The sequence below is a fragment of the Belonocnema kinseyi genome, chromosome 1 (assembly GCF_010883055.1).
Source record: "Belonocnema kinseyi isolate 2016_QV_RU_SX_M_011 chromosome 1, B_treatae_v1, whole genome shotgun sequence".
Taxonomy (NCBI): Eukaryota; Metazoa; Arthropoda; class Insecta; order Hymenoptera; family Cynipidae; genus Belonocnema; species Belonocnema kinseyi.
Window position 1 is genome coordinate 175,216,778 of NC_046657.1, and position 24,897 is coordinate 175,241,674.

A 24,897-nucleotide genomic window follows, 5' to 3' on the forward strand; every position below is an offset into this window, starting at 1 on the left:
TTTGACGAAAAATGAGAAAACCAGAATTCGATTTCGTAGTACGGTGAGGGCAGCACCTCGATAGGACAGAAAATGTGATGTCCTATATATATAATTCCCCGCTCTGACGCCCCGTACCGCATCTACGTTTATAATATCTTTGTCCAAACCACTGAAGGTCTAGCCACGCGCAAGTAAAAAAAATCTTAAATTTTGGTGAGCAGGTGCTTTGTTGTCCTCTTCCTATACATGGAAAAGTGTGCGAGTGAGAAAATTGGTCAAATTGCCAAAGTTAGTTTATGTTCTTTTGTTGATCATCATACAAAAGATACACGAAATAAATATATAAACAGTATATGAAAGTGTTAGAAAAAAACAGTATTCTTTATTTCAACTTACGATTTCAAAAATAATAATGTAGTACAATTTCAAGATTTCATGATCAAACAATTTCATTATAGTCTGCATCAGCCCCCTGGCACTCTGAGTTGAAAATGTCGGATATGTTGACCGCGGCCACGGTGGCGCTGGCTGTGCATTGGGCCGACTAGCTGCGCAAATGCATATGATAATGTAAATATTTACACTTTTAGTTAAAAAAAGACGTTTTTAAGTATTTTTACTTGTAATAACGGTGTTCCGGAAGATTAGTTACTATGTTTATTTGCAAGTCCAAAGTTTTCGTCCAAAAATATTGTGTAGTTTGAAAGTAACGCATAGGAGAATTGTAACATACATAACCTCCAAATATACACACGTTGCTAGCAATATCAAAATTTTTTGAAAAAAAAACACAAATAAATTGTGCAGGGACTCCGTTAGCATGTTCGCTATCATTTCCCAAATTTTTAAGACAAAATATTGATTATTCTAGAAAAAAAGCCGTCGGAAACTAAAACTGGTAAAATCGATACTAATTTCTAAGCGCTATGCAAATGAATCAGATTTTGCTAAATTAAAACTTTTTTGAATTAAACCAAAAAAAAGTGTGTGGGGACGTCTGTTAGCATGGTCGCTATCATGTCCCAAATTTTTAAGATAAAAAAATTGATTATTAAAGAAAAAAAGCCGTCGGAACCTAAAACTGGTAAAATCGATCATGTTCTAAGTATCTCATGCCCTTAAGGGCATGTGACACAGCTAAATACCTATATTACCGACCACAGTTTTTCAGTTCACTAAATGTTTTTTTTTAACCTCAGAACTTTTTTTGTAACCTCAACATTTTTTGAACGTTCGAACTTTTTTTATACATAAAATATCGGTCTCAAACTTTGAGAAATGCAAGAGCCGAAAGAAAACTACGTTTACGTACAAAGCTTAATAATAAAAGATGTAAAAAAATGTATTTCAACAATCAATTCCAACGGCATCAGCCGGTAACATTGTACACAAAAATTCGAACTCTCTCGAGCCTCGTCTAGTGGCCGCCAGGTTTCGTATTTTCGTGTACAACGTTACCGGCTGATGCCGTTGGAATTGATTGTTGAAATATATTTTTTTACATCTTTTATTATTAAGCTTTGTACTTAAACGTAGTTTTCTTTCGGCTCTTGCATTTCTCAAAGTTTGAGATCGATATTTTATGTATAAAAAAAATTCTAGCGTTCAAAAAATGTTGAGATTCAGAAAAAAGATGAAATAATTTTCAGTGAAGTTCCTACCAAAATGCAGTACCTACACGTACTTTATTGTACTCTAATACATTTCCCAAAGTTTCAGCTCGATATTTTATTTACAAAAAAAGTTCTGAGGTTAAAAAAAAACATTCAGTGATCTGAAAAACTGTGGTCGGTAATATAGGTATTTAGCTGTGTCACATGCCCTTAAGTTTATTTTCGTCAAGAGAGGGTTTGACACTGCTTCTAATCACAATATACCCGGCTTTGTGTCCTTCGGAAATTGGCGATGCTTCACGTGACGCGACGATTGACACCCAGGAACAACACACATCCGTTTGTTTAGCTTTATAGTTATCGTATTCATTTTTGCAAATAAAATATATACTTTGGCACCTTTTGACACTTTGAATTTTCAAACCTTCAAATTCAATCACCTGTGCCGACCTGCAGCGCCAACAGTTGCCCGCAACTTGTACTATGCCTGAAATAATAATCATAATTCTTCATATTTGCCCATCAGAGTTGAGAGGTCTTGCCGAATTGTACGTACGAGAACTAAAATGTTATCTAGATATCAGACAACATTGAAGCAAAACTTTATCAGCAAAGAATCAGCAGGGATATATTTTTAGCCATAGAAAATGTATGCAAGTATCTCAAACCTTTCTTCGGATGGTGTATATTGTAATAACGGAGACAAAGGTTGAATTTAAATTAATCGTTGAATTTTGAAATCTCCAGAAACTATTGGAAAAACAATTTTGAGAATGGATGTCGAGAGGATTGTCGTTGTTACCGGCGTTGGTTTTGCACTCGTTGTAGGTGCTTTTGTTCTATGGGGACCAAGCCCTGAACCCAGGAGAAAAGGTAAAACTACATTTAATCAGGCCTGAGACTAAAAGAAAAATTTGCCCATTGTGCGGACACATTGTGATTGAGCGCGACCAGGGCGCGCGGGTACGCTCTCGCGCTCGTTTTAATACGTCTAATGCGTACACTTTAACTACATTTTTTCAAATATAAATATCATAACTTGAATACATATATTTTATATCTAGTATAAATATGGATTGACATCTCTTAACCCATTAAAAATTGTTTTCTTTCCTTTTTTTGAAAGTATGTAAATTTCTAATTTTCATTGAAATGGAAAATTTTATTTGGATAATTTGCAAGTTTCAACCAAAATTGCAAACCCGTCTATAAGAAACTTTGACAACAATTTTTTTATTTTAATTTTTCTTCAAATTTTGAAAATGCTATAAGTTTCACAATTTTGGTTGAAACTATCTGCTTAACGAACTTAACCTTCATTTTGGGAACCTTAAGAAGTATATCAGAGGTTGACATACAGACACCGATACAATTTTACGATTTTCGGATTCTGTGCGTGCCGAAACGTAAAGATCCGTTAAAAACCAGAGATGGAAAATTTGGACAATTACATTACACTCCCCAGGAAACAAAAATCCATTCACTTCTGTTGAATGGGTTTCGAAGTATTTTGAATTGCCTATCTGTCACTGAAACTCCAAATTGCCGCCGATTTGTTTTTTAAACACTTTTAGTCGGTATAATTTTGTTGACTAACTTATATGCCGTAAAAGTCTAATAACTGAAATAGTAAAAGGAATCTAGTAGACCTGCGCATGATTTATTTTAATCTTTGGATAATTTATAAATTTAAAAAATCGTGTGAAATATGGCAGCTTAACCCTAAAAAAGTCGGTCTAATTCAAAAACAGCCCTATCCGACTACTGAGAAAAGTAGTTGTCGCTTACAAGTTCCACATCACGGGTGAACTAATCCGCCGGACGGCACGTCAATCGTCCTGCTCTAGAAAAGCATTGGTCTTAAGGAAAACTCAATAATTAATATTAAATAAAAAAATTCCAGATCTTTTCAGTTTATGAAATTAAGACCAACAATTCTTTGATGGGTAATTTAATTTTAAAAAATATGCAAGACATTGAAGTGTAAAAGGATTATTGGAAAAAGATTATTTTAAAAGTGATATATATCGCTGGATTTTCAAAATTTCATATATTGCAAGCAACATTTAAACACGCTTAAAAATTTATATTTATTATATATAGATTTGTTCTAATGGAATGTCCAGAAAAAATGATTAAAATTCTAACTTTACACATGGCTTTTATTAACAATATGTATTAAACATGTGTAAATAGGTATGTGAAAAAATAAAAATCTTAAGAGAAAACGACATATTATAATAAAAAATCTAACAAAATAAAATGATGATATAAAGATATTTTAGAAAGTTGTATAACAAAATGAGCAAATTTAATAGTATCTTCTTATTTTCTTCAGCATTATAAATTAGGAATTAAACAATTTTGAATGTTATTAATTCCATTTTTAAGAACGAGAAAGTTTTTTGGCTGAATATAACAAGCCAATCAAAATTGTTGTGTGCAAATATTTCTATAATCCAAACACATGTTTATTGCATGATTTATTATTATCAATTAATAAAATACATTTTTTTAACACAAAATACACGTGTAAAAAGTGTGGGAGGTGTGGTTGAACGGATTAAACGAATAAGTAAATAGAAGCAAAATCCATAAATTCAGTATATTTTTCTAAAATGCACACCTAAGTAACATCCAATATATGTACATGCAAATTTTTAGTGTCATGTATATATTAATGCAGATAACACATAAATAACACCTTTATGATATGCAGATATTCATTATTACTTTACAAAACTTACAAACTAATTGGATCAGTCAAGGAACAGAAGGTCAGCTAAATTCGAAAAGAAGCTTGGCTTCTTCTTCAACTGACTAGCTTTTTTAATCTTCAATAACTTTGGACCTAATTGAGATACTTATCGTTTTCTTTTTGTCTTATTTTGGAACCCATTAAAAACTATAAAAAAGCTTTAAAATTAATAAAATAGCGGTGGTTTTTCTAAAAATATGAAAAGTTGCTTTAAAAAAACCCCATAATTATATATTTTTTGCCAATTTCGTTAACAAATTTTACTCTCATAATAAAGATATCTTTGAGTTTTATGCGGGCCAAATAACTTTTGTCGACAGGAGATTTTTTTTCATATAATGAGATTTTTCAATTCTTCTTGTAAACGAAAGATATGAAAATTTTGTTAGATCAAACTTTTCACGCCTAAAATTCCTATAAAAATAAACCCTTGGCCTTTTGCGATATTTTGCATCGTTTGCAGAAACTTTGGTCAAATATTGGGAAGAATGAAAAGGTGGAATTTTCAGAAAATCTTAATTTTTTTATCAAACTTTAAAAAAATAAGAATATAGTTTATAGAAAATCCTACCTTTTATTCTTCCCAATATTTTTTAAAATTTTCTGCTAAAATAAGAAAGTCATTCTCTATCAGTCTTATGTGGGCTAAACCATTTTCGTAGCCAAATAAATGATTTTTTCCCTACAAATTTTATTTTTAATTTTCCTCGCAAGCGATATAAGGTATCGCAAAAGAGTAAGGGTCATTTTAATAGAAAGTTTTGACTTGCAAAGTAGTATCTCAAAAATTTTTTCGTATCTATCGGTGTTTACAAGAAAAGTGAGAAAATTTGATTATATGATAAAAACTTCGCTAAATGAAATTGGCAAAAAATATATAATTTCGGTTTTTTTTTTAAAGCAACTTTTAATATTTTTGGAAAAACCTCCGCCATTTTATTAATTTTGAACCTTTTAATATTTTTCGCTGGGTTTCAAAATAAGACAATAAAGGCTATCAAAATCGAAAAAAAAACGATAAATATCTCAATTAGGTCAAAAGTGTTTAAGGATTCATTAAAATTGGAGTTTTTAAAAAATAAAGCAGAAAATATACCTGCTTTCCTAGTTTATAATTTTATAAATAATTCTTCTCAAAGTTCTATAAAATATTACTTATAATAATAAACTTTCATGTTACTTTTGTATGCAGACAAAACACTGAAATTTCCTGTTTCGTTAACTTATACGTAGTACCATTTTTTTAAAATTCTTAGTATGACTTCTATGTAAATTATTCTCTAATAATATATGAATTATGAAACTTCTAAAACACATGCATAACGAGGATATAATCTTGCCATCGGAATCCTTCAATTCTCGTTTGTTCTGATAATTTGTTTAGGTAAAAAATGTAGCTCACAAACAAATTTATCACTTTTTTAAGTATAATCCTGTCGAGGAATTGCTTTTTCCCACTCGAGAAGACGATCTGAACCTGAAGGAACTAAAAAAAGGGTCCGCTTTTCTTTCCTGGACTTGTATCCCGAATTACACGATCTGCCTTTGTAACAACCCATACTCTATGTATCAAAAGATTCATAAAAACGCACTTAATCTCACTATTATCAGCAAAAGCCAGAATAATACATTAAAAACCGCTATTTTATTATTTTAAGAGTTTAAACTCATTAGACTCAATGTTTATCTGGAGCAGGACGAATGACGCGCTATCTGTTGGCTAACGGATGAGTTCACCCGTAATGTGGAACTTGTAAGCAATAACAGCTGCTGTATAAAAGGTCGGCGAGTCTGATAGGGCTGTTCAAAAAGAAGGAAATCGATTCAATATAACCTTGCTTGAAATGATAATCGCAGAACAAGGCAGATTCGAAGCTGCTTGAGACAATGACCGATTGACATAGTCGCAAACCGATTCTGTTTTAACTTTCTGAATCTGCAAATGACAGATGCTCAAATCAAAGAGTCGTCTTTTCAATGGATTCCTTTTTCCTGGGTCATAACTGAGAATGTGAAAATAATTCGAACACATATTTTCACTTCAACCATCAGCTAACGTCACTTCGTTTAATGCTGAGGGGGAAAAATTGACCAAATGCATGGGATTCGGTTAATTTTAGCTCCATTTTGCTAATATCTTCGTAAAAACTCATTTTTTCTGTAAAAGTTTATTTGAAAACTAGTTTCATTTTGTTAGGGTCTATATAATGAAATAATAACATGATAATAACTATTATTCATTAGGAAGGTATTAAAAAAAAAATCTGCCTATTTTAAAAAAATCTCGCTGCGCTCACAAGATTGAGCGCGCCTAGGGCACTCGATAATGAATTTACCTCGCGCTACGCGCTTGATCTTTCTACATAGACTTTTTAAAACTGAATGTGAAAGTATCGACAACAGTAATTTGGTGTTTGTGGATTCTCTTTTGTTAAAGCTCCTTCGGCTTTAACGAAAACATTCTCATCACGTATCTCGTGCATCGCACTCGAGTTTATCCCTGCAATCTTATATCATTCCCATAAATGTCTATTATTACAATTCGTAACTTGCATTGGTATTAAAACAGACGAAGTTTCATTGTCCCGTTTAAAAAAAAATGCGCATTCTTTTAGACAAATTTTGTTATTAAACGTTTTATTGAAACTTTTGCGTTTTTCCATAAACTGAATTTGCTCATTTCCAATGTTTTCTTTATGTTTTAAACTTTACACATACGGTCTACTGAGCACTATGAATTATTATATTTGAGAATATTTGAAATACTGTGAAAGCGTTGCATGAAAAAACGTAACATTTGATAAAAACTAGGAGGGTCAAATTTTATACAAATCTAATATCTTCTATGATGAGAATGTAAAAATGATTTATTTGTCATGAATAATTTTTTTATAATTCTGTGTTTGGTTTTAATCATAAAAAATAGCACCAAAAACATGAAACGTTAAATTTTTTGGAACCCCACACACAAGACGAAAAAGAAATTAAAAGACAAAAGTTGTGATAAGAATGTCCCCACGCAGCGGGCACATTTTTTTACTGTTACTGACGTTTTTCATGATTAAAGCCAAAACTACGCATCCTATCAAAAAGTGAATCATAACAAATTTGTAGGTCTTTTTCATATGCACAATGTTTGTGTATTCATCTTTTACCGTATTTTGCAGAGTTTGACCGAAAAATGTATTTTTTGGATTTTTCATTATTTTGTATGCTGACAAAAGTTGAATTTTTTATTTTTCTAGAATATTCAAAAAGTTTTTGTGATAATCTTGTAGGGAATTCAAAAAGCAAAATTTCTCTCCTTTTGACTTTTTTTCATATAGTGCGTTATTTGGCTTAAAATATTGATTTTCGTGTGTTTTTGGGGATTTTGTAAATGCTATAACTCTGGTACTTTTTAATTTTTTTAAAAAAGTGTTTAGGATAAATTGTATGACTTTTTGAATACAATGAATAACCGAACAGAGAAATTTTGAAAAAAGTGGTTTCAAAAATATCCCAAATGTGCCCAATTTTTGAATTTGTATCTAAAATGGCTGGATAACGAACTTGACCTTCAGTTTAGGACACTAAACGAGTGTACCACAGGGAAATCTAATAGATTAAAAAAAGCACGCATTAGAGCTCGCATGTCACCGTCATGAGTGCGACCTTCACGCGTGCGAGCGATATGCGTCGCAATTGACTGCGCATATGTCTGCTCGGGTGATAGCGCGACGTGCGGGATAATCCGCACGCGTGTGAGTAAATACGCCAGCATCGTGCGCGCACATTGTTATCTGCGAAACGTCCAGAACCGGTAATATCAAATATAATATTTAAAGTAATAAAATAAATTTAATGAAAAGACGAGAATTTATATTCGTATTTTTTACAATATGTGTTGGGACAAATTTGTAAATGACCTAACCTAATTATTTTTATTTTTATTAGTTGAAATTTGCCGAATTCAATTTTGAAATGTTTTGTTGACATTCTTAAGCGAATGTAATTTTCTATTCTTATCCTTCAAAAATGCTAAATTATATTTAGACATGTAAACTTTGGAGACTATATTGAAATAGATGCGAAGTAAATGGAAGTAAATAACCTTGACTATTTTGACATTTCATGCCGAATTTAGTTTTAAAATTTTAGATTGCAACGCTTCCGCGGAAGAGGGATAATTTAAAGAAAAACTCATATACATAGAAGTCTATGGATAGAAAATATGTGTTGATACAACGTTATTTCAGCCGAGGCTTCAATTTTTGTACAGCAGCTATTGTCGCTTACAAGTCCCATATGACGGGTGAACTTATCCGCTAGCCATCTGATGGCGCGTCGTTCGTCCTGTTCCAGAAAAACATTGATTCTTACGTGTCAAAACTGTTAAAATCATAAAATATGTAGCTGTTTTTAATTTATTATTCTGGTTTTTGATGATGTTAGTGAGATGGAGTGCATCTTCGTCAATTTTTTTATGCGTTGAATATGGGTTGTTGGAAATCCTTCAAAGAAATGTGAGTTCTTATTTCAGATCCTTCAGATTCAGATCACTTTCTCGAATAAGTAAAAAAAATTCCTCAGTAGGATTATAATTTGCAAAGTGGTCAAGTTGTTTGTGAGCTACATTTTTTACCCGAACAAATTGTCAGGGCACGGGGAATCAAAGTTCCAGGTGGCAAGGTTATGTCGTCGTTATGCTTGTGTTTTAGAAGTTTTATACTTCACATATTATTGAAGAATAATTTAAATAGAAGTAAAACTAAGAATTAAAACAAAAATTGTCACACACATAAGTTAACGAAACAGGAAATGTCAATCTTTTGTCTTCATATAAAAGTAACGTGAGAGTTTATTATTAGAAGCAATATTGCATTGAGCTTTAAAAAAAATTATTTTTTAAATTGTAAAAACAAAATATTAGTTGCTTGAAAAAAGGTTTGTTGAAAAAATTATCTGTTTTTTAGAGGAAAGTAGGTATGTTTTGTTATTTGTTCTGTAAAAACTCAATTTTTTTTAATTCTCTGTAACTTTGGCCTAATTGATCAATTTAATTGTCAAAACTGTGATTGTTGTTATATTGGACACACAGGTAGACCTTTAGACTACATGGTGAAGGAACAATCACGTCGTAATTTTCATGTAGATAGCATGACTGCTCTTGAAAAACACAGAATTCAAACTGGGCATGATTTTGATTTTGTACATCCAAAAATCTTAGCTGTCGAAAAAAATGTAAATAAACGCTTAACTATTGAATCCTATTTTTCAAAAAACAAAAAAGTTTGTTAACCTAAGATTTCGAAACTCTAAATTAACTAATTTGCATACATTCGAACCTCGGACACTGTCGCCCATCGGGATCGGGCGTATCAGACACTGTAAGCTCACGTGGTCTTACCCCTCAGCCAATCGTCGTCGAGTTACAGGACCGTATCGATACGATGTTTTGCATCAGGTGCCCCTCATAGGATACTAATGTTATCGAACAATATTTTTTTTTTAATTTTACAATAAATGAAAGGAGAATAGAAATACAAATATGTATTATACTTCCTTATTATGTAATTATTATTTGCACACAGAAAACTAACCGTAATTCTGAAGATCACATAGACATCTGCTTACAATTAGTCAACATTTTTTTCGCAATGTGTATTGATATCTTTTGTATGAAAATTACATTTTTTTCCAGTGTTCGGTAAGATGTTTTCACTTACCTCAATAATGTTCAGAACAGAGATTTAATGTAATAACTTCATAAATATATATGACATTATTATTGTACAAAACCAATTAAAAAAAACCTCGAACGTCAACGTAATTTAACCTGCATTATCTCGACTGCTTGCGAATCAGTTAGTGTAAGCGACTTCAGACATTTTAGAAATTTGACAAAAAAATGGAAGAACAAAAGTATTAAACGAATTATATTCCTTTAACTCTTTCCGATTATCTGCAAGCAAATTATTACTCTGTTTTTGATTTGTTGTACTCTAATTGCAATATGTTTCTCAATTAACTTTTGTGGATGATTCAGAAAAAGGATATTCCTAACAATATTCAAATTTCTTGTGTGAAATGAAAAATGGGACAAACCTAGAGCTCTGTCAACTAAGTTTTTGATTACTGCAGTTTTGTTTTGAAAAGGATGAGCAGAAAGGAAATTTAAAATTCTACCTGAATATGTACTTTTTCTATACCAATTGGTAATAATATTACCATCCCAACCCTTAATTACTTCTATGCCCAAAAAATTGATTATATTATTATTAATCTGATTTGAAACATCTTTGATAAATAAATTTAGTAGTGAGATTTTAAAATTATTTACAGCATGTTCAAATTTTCTATTACAAAAATTACTGTGAAAAGAAAAATCTCGAAATTTGTTATCCAGAAAAAAAAATTTTTTAGGTAAAACATTTTTTCTACATTCAATCAAAAACCATTTTTGAAGAATACTAACTCTCAATTTTTGATTGATATCACACCATAATTTAACCTTTCTGAACACCTTAGGACCATGTTTAACTCTTGTCTGATTAAAAACATAATATTGTAGAAATGAACTCCAGTCCATGTCAGCTCAATCAAAATTTAAGAAATATAGCTTAGACTAAGATCCAAATTAAGAATCCCATTTGACGTTCAATAATCAAATTCATGTAAACTCCTGTTAAAAAAACAAGAAGCCGACGACCAAATTTGGACCACAACGAACAAACAAAAAAAATCCTATTGTAATCTCAAAAATTTGAAAAAAAAGAAAAAAAAATAAAAATTAATTTTCGGACAATGTTACCGAGCATACCCCTTGAATTAGTTACACAGGCAATTTTAAATAGATGGGATAATATTAAAATTCGTACTCGATTATGTCAAAAAGATTTGATCGAAGGGATAGTTTTTATTATGGACTCAACTTATTTTAAATTTAATGGATCTTTTTATAGACAAAGGTCCGGTACTCCCATAGGTTCAGTCATTTCTCCGATTTTAGCACAAATAGTGATGGAAGATTTGGAGGTTTTTGCTTTTGGGAAATTATATTTTGTTTTGCCTTTTTATTTTCGGTTTGTCGGCGATACCTTATTATGTGTGCCTCTGGGAAAGTTGCAAATGATCATTGATACTTTTAACAGTTTTCATCAAAAACTTTAATTTACTCCCCTACCGAACGAGATCTCTGAGTTTTCTTTAGCGAAATAGCTTGGCCCATTTGAGTCTATAAACAAAGTCGATTTGAAACAAAATAGTCTCAGAGATAGTTTGAGAGATTTGGGTCCTTTTCAAGATCCTTTTAGTGGTCGTTTTAAGAGTGGTGCGACGGTAATATAATGTTCCTTTTGTATTCGTCACGTACCGGACGGGCAGAGTTATTTACAGTAGTTGGTCGTGGTTAATCCGCTCTCCCTTTTTAAATTTATCTTCAAATTATTAACACTTTTTTAATTGATGAATTTACTCATTATACTTATTTATAATTATAACTTATATACTGATATACAATTTTCTAGTTGAATTAAAAAATGTCTTTTTTGACGTATCTCATTCCATTTACGAGAAACGTTCTATTAATTCCAATTTTAAGCATTAAAAAAAAAAGTTAGATATCTAAAGTCACCGAAACCCGTAGATTCCGAATTATTATGTTTCAGGCTGTTAACTATGAAATTAAAGAAAATCTATGGTAATTCTAAATTTTAATCCTAAAGCTTAACAAAGGACCATTGAGTGTCGGCTACTCTATTGAGATAGCATCTCTGCTTGTTATTTATGATCGTATTCTTATTTCAATTTCGGAAAGGATATTTTAAAGCCTTCAGACCATTTAAACGAGCTTCCTGTACCTTTAAAAGTATCTACCTGATTGCCTGCGGAGAATTTCTCTGAGCTTGTTTGGCCTAAAGAATTTTTAGTATATACGCAAAGATTCTTTTCATTAGGGCCATGAAATAAAACAGAATAATAGAATCAGTTTTTTGGACATAGAAGTAATTAAGGGTTGGGATGGTAATATTATTACCAATTGGTAGAGGAGAGTACTTGAATATGAGATATTCTCGTAATGTGAGAAAGCGGGGTATCAGCTAAACTTTTGTGAAATCGATGGTGGTCAAGTTCTTGGAAGGAAATTCTTTAAACCCTGTTTATTATTCATTAAATATGTATTTAGCAGTAAAGTTTGTCTGGAGTGATGGGGATTGAATAACTAAGTAGGAAAATATCGATAGTGTTGAAGTTTTTCATCGTACAGGTCAGACATAGTAAGTGCATAGTTGCACGGTGTGGTTCTCATAATATGAGATACTTGTGGTTTTTATAACACTGTGGCTCCGCGGGAGAAATTGGTTACAAAAGTGTTTGTGACTACTGCAAAAACTAAATATATCTAAATAGCAGTAAATTTATACTTCAGAAACATAGAATGAAGTTTTTCATTAATAACAATACTTTATTTTGCATTTTATTAGCTATTTCCTGGGGTATCTCATATTATGAGAATAGTTTGACGAGTTTGGAAAAAGCACTTTTTTATATTTTTTGTATTTTCAGGATAAAAAAAATTGTTAATAAATTTTTTTATTTGCGGTTCTTCTTATGACAAACTAAATTTCCTTTAAAATGACCTATATTACTTTTAAATTCATTGCATAGAATTCCGACAATCACGCCAAACAGAGTTGGTATCTCATATTTGGATACTCTCCTCTATAGAAAAAGTACATATTCAGGTAGAATTAAAAATTTCCTTTCTGTTTATCCTTTTCACAACAAAACTGCAATAATCAAAAACTTAGTTGACAGAGCTGTAGGTTTGTCCCATTTTTCATTTCATACAAGAAATTTGAATATTGTTAGGAATATCCTTTTTCTGCATCATTATCAACAAAAGTTAATTGAGAAACATATTGCAATTAGAGTTCAACAAAACAAAAACAGAGTAATAATTTGCTTGCAGATAATCGGAAAGAGTTAAAGGAATATAATTCGTTTAATACTTTTGTTCTTCCATTTTTTTTGTCAAATTTCTAAAACTATTGAACTTACGTTAAAAAAATTTTAAATTCATAATTTTTTCCGCATACCATTTAAAAGGGATGCAGTGATAAATTTTTGCAAGGATCCTTTGGATAATTTTGAAAAGGATGGTATTGTTTATAAGATCACTTGCAGGATCTGTAAGATGAATTACTTGGGACAGACTGGCAGACATCTTCACACTAGGATAGAGGAACACAAAAGTGATGTTCGTTTGGGACGCTGTTATAAGAGTGTTCTTGCCAGACATTACAAGGGAATTTGTTGATGTTAACCATGATTTTGACTGGGATGATATTCAAATTTTGCATAGTGTAATCAGAGAAAGAGGGAATTCATGGAATTGCTTTATAGTAAAAAACAAAAAAAGGTATCTATTAATTTAAAAACCGGTTTGGATAAGTTGAACAAAAGTTATGGTAATACTAACCCTCATTCAATTCTCAGGTATCAAAGAGAGAGCACCTGTTCGTGGATGATGTCAATTTATAACAATTAAATTTTTCTTGCTTCCATAAGGGTACTGTACGAGTACCGAAACGTTGGTAATGCAATTTTATTTAAATATTTTTATTTTGAATGTTATTTTATTTTAATTTGATGATAATAAAAATAAAAAAGACAAAAGAAAGAAAAAGGGAAGGAAGTGGATGTGGTTGGATGCCTTCTCATTTTTCTTTTCGCTTTTTTATTTTTGTCCGAACATTAATTTTTATATTTTTTGTTTGTTTTTTCATTTTTTTCAAATTTTTAAGATTACAATAAGATTTTTTTGTTTTTGTTTGTTTGTCGTGGTCCAAATTTGGTCGTTCGCTTCTTGTTTTTTTTTTAAACTGGAGTTTACATCAATTTGAAGCAAATACAAAAATGAATAAAGATTACAAATTTCAGTTAAACAGCAGCTTTTCGCCGCGCCTGAAAAATGTATGGCAACTAAGAACTTAAAGTAGCTTATTGTTAGATGCTGGAAAATCCTAAGTAAATTTACAATATTAAATAAATCATAATAGTAAAATTTGTTTTTTTTTTTTTAAAGACCTAACTGTTTTCCATATTCGCTCTTCTAGGAGTTATAACAAAAAATTGAGCTAATCGAAAAGGAACCCCCGAAAACCCCTCAGATAATATTTTCAAGGGACAATGGCATACCATCTTGGCGTTAATGGGTTAATACGCTAAATTGAAAAATTTCATTTCAAGGTTAGCCCACTTGTAGTATGGAATTCAATTATTTCACGAAATGTAATCGACTAAATTCGCTGCTCCCAGGGTTAGGTGGGTTAGCCTATTGTTCCCAGAGTCAGGTGGAAACGGCTTCCATAGAAATGAAAAGACACCGGCAATAGAAAGGGCACCCTCAAAAACCCCTGAGATAATATTTTGAAGAAAAAATATCGTACCGTCAGCAATAAAGAATGCGTTGTATAAACCAGAACACCTCAGCTTTAATGGGTTAAAACGCTAAAATAAAAAATTTCAAATTACAATATTTTGGTGAAAAATAAAGATATCCTAATAAATCCAAGTAGGTTTGAAAGGGGAAGATTAGTACTTTTAAATTCCACATTAGCTTTGTGGTAAACATTTTTCTTGTGCAGTTACGTAACCTCAAAAACAGCCCGTGTTATAAATGCTAATAATAAATTGCTTAAAGAATTAATTAACTTTAAATTATTATTTAACTGACTTCAATTTAAAAATTGATAAAAAGTGGAAAAACTGCAATTTTCTAGAATTATTCTAAGAAATAATTGCTAAAAACATTAATAAATCGTTTAATAATTTCTTTAAACATCAAGTTATCAGCATAAAGTAGTATTTTATGTATTAAAAGCAAGTTGCATTTAAAAAAAGTAAGGAAATCACAAACAGCGCCAAGAACTCGCAAACCCCATTTTTTCACTTATAGGGTTTTTTTAGGACCCTATAAAACAGACTTATGGGGGTGCTATTTAAAAATTAATAAGTAGATTAAAAAGAAACAAGGCTACAGGAGAAGAGAGCATGGAGAACAAAGCGCTGAAGTACGGTGGAGAAGGGATCAGGGAAGGGATGTTAGAGATGTGCAACAAGGTCTGGAATGGAGAAGGGCGGTCAGAAGAGTAGATGACAGGACTGGTGGTACTGAACTACTTGTTTAACAGAAACCTAGGGAAAAAGAGAAGAAATTTAATTTAAGTAAACAGAAAAGTGTTATGGCGGGTAATGAAAGAGAAGGGAATAGAGGCAAGGTTTGGTGGAGAGGATAAAGAAAATTCTTACTGAAACCAGAATTAGGGTGAATATAGGAAAGAAAAAAGGGGAGGTATTCTGGACAGGCAGATTTATAAGGCAAGGGTGCTCTTTTAGTCCGCTACTTTTTAATATGCTACTGGTAGACTTTGAGGAGAAGTTTAAGAAGAAAGGGAAAGTTGGGGGGAGGGGGGGGGGGGGAAATTGGGTAACAGCAAACTATACTCTCGCATACGCGGACGAGGTAGTTCTGTTAGCAGATGACGAGAAGGGGAGAACCTAATTATGAGAATTTTTGAAGAGTATGTGGGAGATGTGTTTTAGAAGTAAAAAAAGGAATAAAAAAAAGTGGAAAAGGTGGAGGAGTTGTGTTACCTATGTTTTCGGTGTAAGGCAGGAGGGGGAAACGAGATGCAGGTGAGAAAAAGAATAGAATGAGCCAGTAAAGGAATGGGCCAATTATGGGGTATAGGAAAGAGAAGGTTCAAAGACGATTGGAGAATGAGGGTTTAGTTGCTTGATACGTTGTTTTGGGCGGTGTTGTTTTTTGGAGTGCAGGTCTGGGGATGGAAAGGACATAGGAAAGTAGACAGCATACATGAGCGATTTCTGAGGTGGGTAATGGGGGTGGCAGGACATAGAGTTAAAGCTATTAGTAAGACATGGAGAAACGAAAAGTAGTATAATATTACCATGGCATTTAATTGTTGAAATATAATATATTTATATTTTCTTTTCGAGAATTCTATAATTTCAATGTACACAAAATGCAAAAATGAGTATGAGAAATCTTTGAATCATGAAAAAATAGAGGCTAGTTAAAATCAATTTGAGGAACTGTGATTAGCTTTCAAAATAGAAGAATATAAATGAAAAGTATTGGGAATTAAAATTAATTTTTAGTTTATAAAGATATGTGAATCAACCAAATTAATAAACAATTTTGAAAAATGTCACGCAATATTGCAACTTTTTTATAAAAAATAGATATAAAAAAATAGGTTGATAAAATATATCATGGATTAAGGTTTGTCTTTACCACGCACGCTTTTGTCTTTCGGTTTTTCGTACTTCTCATCACTTACAGTCTAAAACAACCACATGGCAACCAGATGCACTTTTCACTTTTAAATCTAGGGTTCCCATAGGAGTCAATGAGGGGTTACTCCCTTTTGGCCGCTAGGTACACACGGGCTATAGACTAGGATTTTGTCAGAAAATAGAAAAAAGTGAAAAAGTGCACTTCGAAAATTTTTATGGTTATCCCGTTTCGGACGCCAGCTATTCAGATCGTATATGATGGTCAAAGGGCTGACGGCACCAAAATATTTGCAAAAAATAAGAAAGGAAGACATAGGAGTAGGGCGGTACGGTTTAGAATGGAAGAAGGAGTTGGAGCTTGTAGATATTGGATGGATGAAGAGGAGAATCTGTGTAGAGTATGTGGATACGAAATGGAGTCATAGGCACCCTACCGATAGAAATTTCAGTGTGTATACTAAAGATTCTCAGGCTCTGGGAAGCTCTGAGAAAATCTCCGCAGGGACTCAGGCAGATATTTTTAAAGGTCCAGGTAACTCGTTTATATGGTCTGAAGGCTTTAAATGCCCTTTTCGAAATTGAAATAAGAATACGATCTTAAATAACATGCAGAAAGGCTGAAATTAAAATAAGAATTCGAGCATGAATAACAAGCAGAGAGGCTATCTCAATAGAGTAGCCGACACTCAAGAGTCCTTTTTTAACCCTCCTATTAAAATTTAGAAATAGATTTGTTAAATTTCAAAGTTAACAGCCTGAAACATAATAATTCGGAATCTACGGGTTTCGATTATTTCAGATATCTAACTTTTTTTTAAATGTTTAAAATTGGTATGACCCTACCGAAAGAAATCTCATAGTTTATGCTAAAGATTCTCAAGGCTCTGAGAAGCTCTGACAAATTCTCTACAGGCACTCAGGTAGATATATTTGAAGGTCCATGTAGCTCGTTTAAATGCTTTGAAGGCTTTAAAAGGTCCATTCCGAAATTGAAATAAAAATACGATCATGAATAACAAGCAGAGAGGCTATATCAATAGAGTGTCCGACACTCAAGGGTCCTTTGTTAAGCTTTCGGATTAAAATTTAGGAATAGATTTTCTTAAATTTCATGGTTAACAGCCTAAAACATAATAATTCGGAATCTACGGGTTTTGGTGATTTCAGATATATAACTTTTTTTTCTAATGTTCAGAATTGGAATTTATACAACGTTTCTCATAAATGGAATGAGATACACCAAAAAAGACAACATTTTTTAATTCAACTAGAAAATTGTATGTTAGTATATAAGTTATAATTATAAATAAGTATAATGAGAAAATTCATCAATTAAAAAAAAAGATTGTTAATAATGTGAAGAAAAATTTAGAAGGGAGAGCCAGTTTAGCGACGACCAACTACTGGAAATAACTCTGTCTGCCCGGTACTTGACGAATACAAAAGGAACATTATATTACCGTCGCATCACTCTTAAAAGGACCACTAAAAGGACCTTGAAAAGGACCCAAATCTCTCCGACTATCGCTGAGACTAAATCATTCAAATCGAACGTGCAAATAGTCTCAAACCGGCCAGGCTATTTCGCCTGAGAATACTCTGAGATTTCTATTGGTAGTGCAATATAAAGTATCTCGTTAGTGGAATGGTATACGCCAAAACAGACTCAATTTTTAAATTCAACTGCAAAATAGTATATAACTAAATAATTTATGATTATAAAATAAGTATAATGAGAAAATTCATCAATTAAATAAAAGTGTTAATAATTTGAAGAAAACTTTAAAAAGGGGGTCAGGCTGGTGACGGCCAACTACTGTAAATAACTTTGCCCGCCCGGTACGTGACGAATACAATAGGGCCATTATATGACCTTCGCATCACTGTTAAAAGGACCCAAATGTCACTGACTATGACTTGAGACGAAATCATTCAAATCGACCCTTCAGATAGCCTGGAACGGGTCAGGCAATTTCGCCTGAGAATATTCTGAGATTTTCTATCGAAAGGGCACTTGTATTAGAGAGGTGTTCAGGAGAGAAAGATGGGCAGTTGAGTATGGATGAGTGTCTAAGATGGATGTTGGATGCTAATGGATAGGAAGTGATGTGGAAGAAGTAAGAGAAAGCAAGGGAATAGGGCAGAGCCAAATGGGTAATTCTAAAAAAGCAAAGTAAAAAGCAAAAGTTGATTTCAAAATCGTGGAAAATATATTGTTGATGATAAGAGGAAACGAAAGCCCTGGTAGATCCCTCATTAATAGTATTATTAGTATTATTTTTTAATGTTATTGTTAAGTACGGCGAAACAGTATGATATAAGCAGTTGATAAGTTAGACTAAGAATTAAATGTAAATATATGTATCGGAAGCGGAGGCCCTCAAACCCGTGAAAGGGAGAGATTCAATATACAATCAAACATGATTGCGAAGAGAAATCTTGAGTTTCAGCTCAATTAAACTAATCTTGACGATTTTGAGTAAAATTTACAGAAAAAGTATTTTTTTCTTATGGGAAATGCGTGATAAACTTAATGGGGCTTGCTCCACCTCTAAATATCATTTTTCTTTTTTTTAATGGACTCTAATCTGCACTCATACAACTGGAATAATTCTAATTTGTAGCTGAATTATTACAAAAATTTTCTCTAATCAAATTTTTACCAGTATTTCTTTCTCATAGAAGAAATTGGTTTACGCTAATGGCAAAGATTATTCATAAGCCATAGTTTATAACGAAAAATTAGCATAAGTTAACGTTTACGGTTCTTATAAAAATGTGTATACGCACATCTTCAATAAATGAGTTTTTCTCATAGCTATGATGATTTTGCTGAAACTTCCAAAATATAGTTCTAATTTTAAGATCGTTGTAACTTCATATACATACTTAAAATTAAATAGTTTAACTTAAAATTGTACAATTGCGATTTCATTACATATTGATATTCTAAATGCGTAACTCTTTAATTTGTAACTCCAAAAATTGAAGATTGTTTAACTAAGACCTTTTTTAAATTCAAGAGATTCAGTTTGAAAAAGTTTTAATTACTGAGCTACTTGTACTAAAAATTAGATCTCTGACAAAAAATAGTTTTCTATGATTTTAAGAATTAAAATAATATCACTGATCATTTTCTTATTACTGTTTCTTACCGAAAAAATGGTTGCATCTTCATAAATGATAGCTTATTTTGGCAGGCAAAACATTCTATACAACTTTAACTTTTACAATTTTGCAAGTAAATTTTTCTATGATTGAAATTGTTAAAAGTATTTTTTTCCATCTATTAACAACGAAGAACTCTGGCTTTTAAATTCATTTTCAAGTTTTATTATTTTAATTAAGGGCTGTGAATTTTTCAATGAAAACCCTGTTGCCTACTATTTCCGAGTCTGCTATTTCCAGGAGTTCAAGAAATATCATTACATATGATGGAGTTTCACGGGATTTTCAAGGAATTTTATAGGATTTCAACGGATTGTAAAGACGTGATATGATTTTATAACATTTCAAGGCGTACAAAAAGGCATTTTATAAGATTTGAGGACTTTTTATAGAATTACCAAGATTTAAAGGTATCTTTTTATTTTTTAACTTTTAGTTCTTTAACTTTAAAAGTAATGAATCCAACTATAATCGAACCGCTAAAAATTAAAAAATTAAAAAATTCGTAAAAGTTGAAATATTCTTAAATGAGGGTCGTGAAATTAAATCGTTAAAAATGAATTATTTTTTAATTGTGCATCACGTCTTATAAAATTCATCATTTCAATCTAAAGTGAAAAACTCATAACTTCAAAATCAATTATAAAGCATTTTCATTCAGGCCGTACTGTTATTTAAAGTCAAAGACCATGTCAGAACTGGACACGCATTAATTACACAGGCCCACAAAAAAAAGTTGTCTGCACGAGACACGTGACTAGGCTACCCTTATGGATTTTGGGCCGCTGAATCCGAATGAGGCCTCAGAATTTGCTATACACGTCTCAGTTTTCCCCTCGATGCAGAAAAAAGGCAAAAACCTAGGGATAATCTGGACGTTATTTTAATAATACTAGTATACGCGAAAATAGACACATGGATGTTATATTCTTAATTGTCGCGACTTATAGAGAATTAATCTGTACACAGAAATTCTCTAGTGTGCCTTCTGGTCCCCCTAGCTTAGGTAATTCTATGGAAATTGAAAATCTTTCTCATACTATATAGATTTGTACGGGGGAAAAAATTCCATATCCTTTGCAGATTTGCGTGCTAAATCTAAATTTGAACCCTAAATTTTTCGGGCTTGTTCCATTTTCTCTTTAGATACAAAATGTAAAGAAAATCCTAGGGAATTTCTGGTCACACAGGCCCACCAATAAAAGTTGCACGGACATGTGATTGATTTCGCACGCAAAACTGTAAAGAATGTTAGGTTTTTAAAATTTTTCCCGTGTAAATCTATATAATCCGAGAAAGACCTTTAATTTCCCTAGAATTACTCAAGCTAGGGGAAATAGAAGGCACACTAAAGAATTTCATTGTACAAATTAAGTCTCTACAAGTCGTTGCATTTAACAATATAATATCGATGTGTCTTTTTTTGCGCATACTGGTATTATCCAAATAACGTGCACATTATCCCTAGGGGTTTCCTTATTTTCTGCTTCTAGAGGGAAACTGAGACGTGCAGGACAAATTCTAAAGCCATATTCGGATTTAGCGGCTCAAAATCCATAAGAGTAGTCTGGCCACTTGTCTCGTGCAGACAAATTTTTCGTATGGCCTGTGTGACTAGAAAATCCCTAGGCTTTTCCATACTTTTTGCGCCTAGGGGAAAACTGAGACGCGTAGGGCAAATTCAAAGGCCATATTCGGATTCAGCGGCCCAAAAATCTATAAGAGTAGCCTAGTCACTTGTCTCGTGCAGACAACTTTTTTGTGGCCCTGTGTTACCAATACCTTAATAATATATTTATTTAAATAGCACACAGATTATACGTAAGACAATGGTTAAATTATGTATTCATTTTTAAATCTGTATAAGAAATTAAAAATTATTATCAGAATGCAAATTAAAGCAGTAAAAAAATAATTCTAAGTATACGTGAATAATGAGCAAAACTAGTATGCTTGAAAATTGTTTTGCGACTAAAATAATTGGAAGAACCCTAAATTGAGAAAAAAATTTAATAAAATTTAAATAAACAATTTGTAAAAAATTAATAATTTTGTATGTTTTGTTATTAATAATATTATAGGATAAAAGTATGAAAAAGCAGTTTCCCAAACCCTCATAAAAAATTTAAATTGCGTAATTAGAATCTAAGTTATAGAGCTTTGAATCTACCCGTGTAAGCATTGGGGTGAAAATTCAACGCACCACCAATTCGGGAGGAGTGGTAATTCTTGTCTGTAAATTTGTGTGTTAAGTACTATTGGGTGGGCGGAAAATATTCTCAGAATTTGAAGACAATCAAAGAACATGACTTTTAAAGTTGGGGCAGTTGAGAAATAATGCCGCATATATGCAGCATTGACAATGGAAAGTTGTATATCATTTATGGAAAATTAGGAAAAAGACCGTCGTCTAAACTTCGCATCAGTAGAATGATAGAATTGTGTCGGATTAATGAACAGCGCACTATCTTCCACCCAGCCAGCGATATGATTTAAGACCCTTTCTCTTCATATACCTCCCTTACCCTCTCGATCAGGCCTCTCTCCACTCCCCTCTCTTTCATCGCCTTCCACTTTTTTTAGCTAATTCTCTATCCACCATGTGCTGCAAGACGAAAATATTGTCGATAGTACTCCTTCCTTCCCTAAAGCTCGCCTGCATCTCCAACAGTATTCCTTTCTCCTCGAAACCCTTCCGCAGCCGTTTTGCCAACACCATCACGTATCCTTTTTACGCCGTATTTATTACCGTAATCCCTCTATAATTTTCCTGCCTCTCCCTATCCTCTTTTCTCTATAGTGGTACGATCATCCCCTCCCTCTACCCTCTTGAGAATTACTGCCCACTCCATACTTTTTCACTACCTCCTAGTCTTGTCGTTCAGCATTCTCTGCACATCCCTTTTCTTCCTTGTCAAATCTTGATCGATGAAAACCTTCTTATCCTTTATTCTATTTTTGTTTCGCATTACTTCCAACTTTTTCCCCCTTCTCTCCAATTCCACAATCGCCACTTCTTTCTTCTTTTTCACCTCCAGGCAAACTTTCCCTACCTTGCCTTTAACCCACTCTGTGCTCTATAGCAGCGCTTTCACCCCTCCTTGTCTTCCCCGCTCTTTATCTTCAGTCCTATTATTACAATATTATTTCTCCTATCTGCCATTTCTCCCCGTCGAATTCGCTACCAACACTACCAGTACTATCGCTGACCACGTCCCGCTCTTCCGTCGGTAACTGGGGCCTCTCCATGAAAAAACTACCTTCTGCAATCTACAGATGTCTCTCAAGATTTTTGCCGCTTACCGTTCCAATTTTTTCCTTTATTTTCTCTATTCCACCCCTCACAGTCCCAGCAGACACCCTCTTATCTCCCTTAACATCCTTCAGCATTACGAGAATCTCCCTTGGCCCTCTTGAAGGCCTAAACTTGTGTTACGTAACTTTTGACAAAAGTAACAAAAACCTGAACATTCGCGAAATCTATCAAAATTGCCTTTTCGAATGAAAATTGACTTTTAGAATATCTATTCCATATCTTGTAACAAAACTAACACAAAAATTCATCACTGGCGAAAGGAAACTTTCTTTCTTTAAAATTCTTTACGAAAATGTAAAAAAACAACATTTTCTGCGATATAACTTGTAATAAATCAGAATTACTGTCACATAACGCGTAACAAAAGTAACAAAAAGACAGAAAAATCCAGAAACCCAGAAAAATATTGTTATTGAAAATTTGTTGGCAAGATTAAAATAACACAGCGCTTATTTCAATAAAAAGTCACCCTTTTCGATTTCTCGGAGAATTTATGTTACGTAACTTATAACAAAACAAAAAAACTAAACATTTAAGAAACCTGGCAACATTTCATTCGAGAAAATTCGATGCAAACATTTTAATAACAAAATACATTTTTTAACAACAGAAGTCACTCTACTCGATTCCTCGTAGACATTCTTTTACAAAGCTTTTAACAAATGCAACACAAAACTTCAAGTTCGAGATACACAAAAAAATTTCTGTCTAAAAAATGTATTCGTAAACTTAAAATAACACAATACCTTTTTTAATAACCAAATTCGCCCTATCGATTTCTCTGGGAACATAAATTTATAAAAAAAACTAACAAGAGCTGAAATTCGAGAAATCTAGTAAAATTTCTGTATTAAAAATTTCTTGGTAAGATTATAATAACACAACACCTTTTCTAACAACTAAATTCACACAGAAAAACTAAAAATTTGTCAAAATTTTTTCTTGGAAAATTCTTTTCCAAGAACCAAATAATAAATCATATTGTATATAAAATAAGTCACTCTTTACGCTTCTTCTCAGAATTTCTATTATACGGTTTTTAACAAATTTAGCAAAAAACAGAACTTTCGCTTAACTCAGCGATATTGCCTTGTAAAAAATTTCTAAGCTTCAAACTTTTATTACGCGCTAGGTAACAGAAATGCTTGGAGGAATCGAAAAGTCTGACTAGTGTTGTTGTATTATTTTGATCTTGCTGCAAAATTGCAAAAAAGGAATTTTTGTGGGTTTCTCGAGTTTTCATTTTTTTTTACTATTTTTGTTAACATTTATGTACCAGAAATCCTTGGAGGAATCGAAAAGGGTGGCTTTTGTTACTAGGAAATGTGTTTTGATATTTAAATCTTGAACAAGGAATTTTCAAAAAAGCCATTTTTCTGGATTTCGTGAATGTTCATCTTTATGTTCGTTTTGTGACAAGTTATGTAACAGAAATTCTGTAGAGTATTAATAGAATATTAATTAGATACCAAAGGTGTAAACGAAGATAGAGGTCTAATGACATACGTTAGAGTGAAAACGAGGATAAGCTATCAAGCACGGGCGAATGTGAGCTCAAGTCAGTCTGTTGTCGTATGAGTCCCTGTATTCGAGGTTCCCTTCAATAAATATGATTTCCTCCTAAATCTGGTGAGATTATTTAATATCCAAGTTTTATTTATGAAATGGAAACCATCTGAAGAAATTATAAACGACACAAAAGAAGGAAAAACATCGTGGGTTTATAAATTGACCAAAAGTGAAGTGTTAGATTG

The 24,897-nt window shown here is 32.3% G+C and overlaps 1 protein-coding gene across 3 annotated transcripts in view; it reads left to right on the forward strand.

The window, feature by feature from the left end:
- Positions 1-2,114: 2,114 nt before the first annotated feature.
- LOC117167941 (ubiquitin carboxyl-terminal hydrolase 30 homolog) overlaps positions 2,115-24,897 on the forward strand; it is a 100,714-nt gene continuing 77,931 nt past the window's right edge. The window contains exons 1-2 of one of the 3 annotated variants that reach the window (XM_033353201.1): positions 2,115-2,248; positions 2,343-2,468. In XM_033353201.1, the coding sequence (XP_033209092.1) occupies positions 2,369-2,468 (100 nt within the window). In that variant the 5' untranslated portion in view covers positions 2,115-2,248; positions 2,343-2,368. Of the gene's footprint in view, positions 2,249-2,342; positions 2,469-13,870; positions 13,932-24,897 lie in introns of those variants that run through there. The other 2 variants (XM_033353208.1, XM_033353217.1) reach the window with 2 other exon arrangements.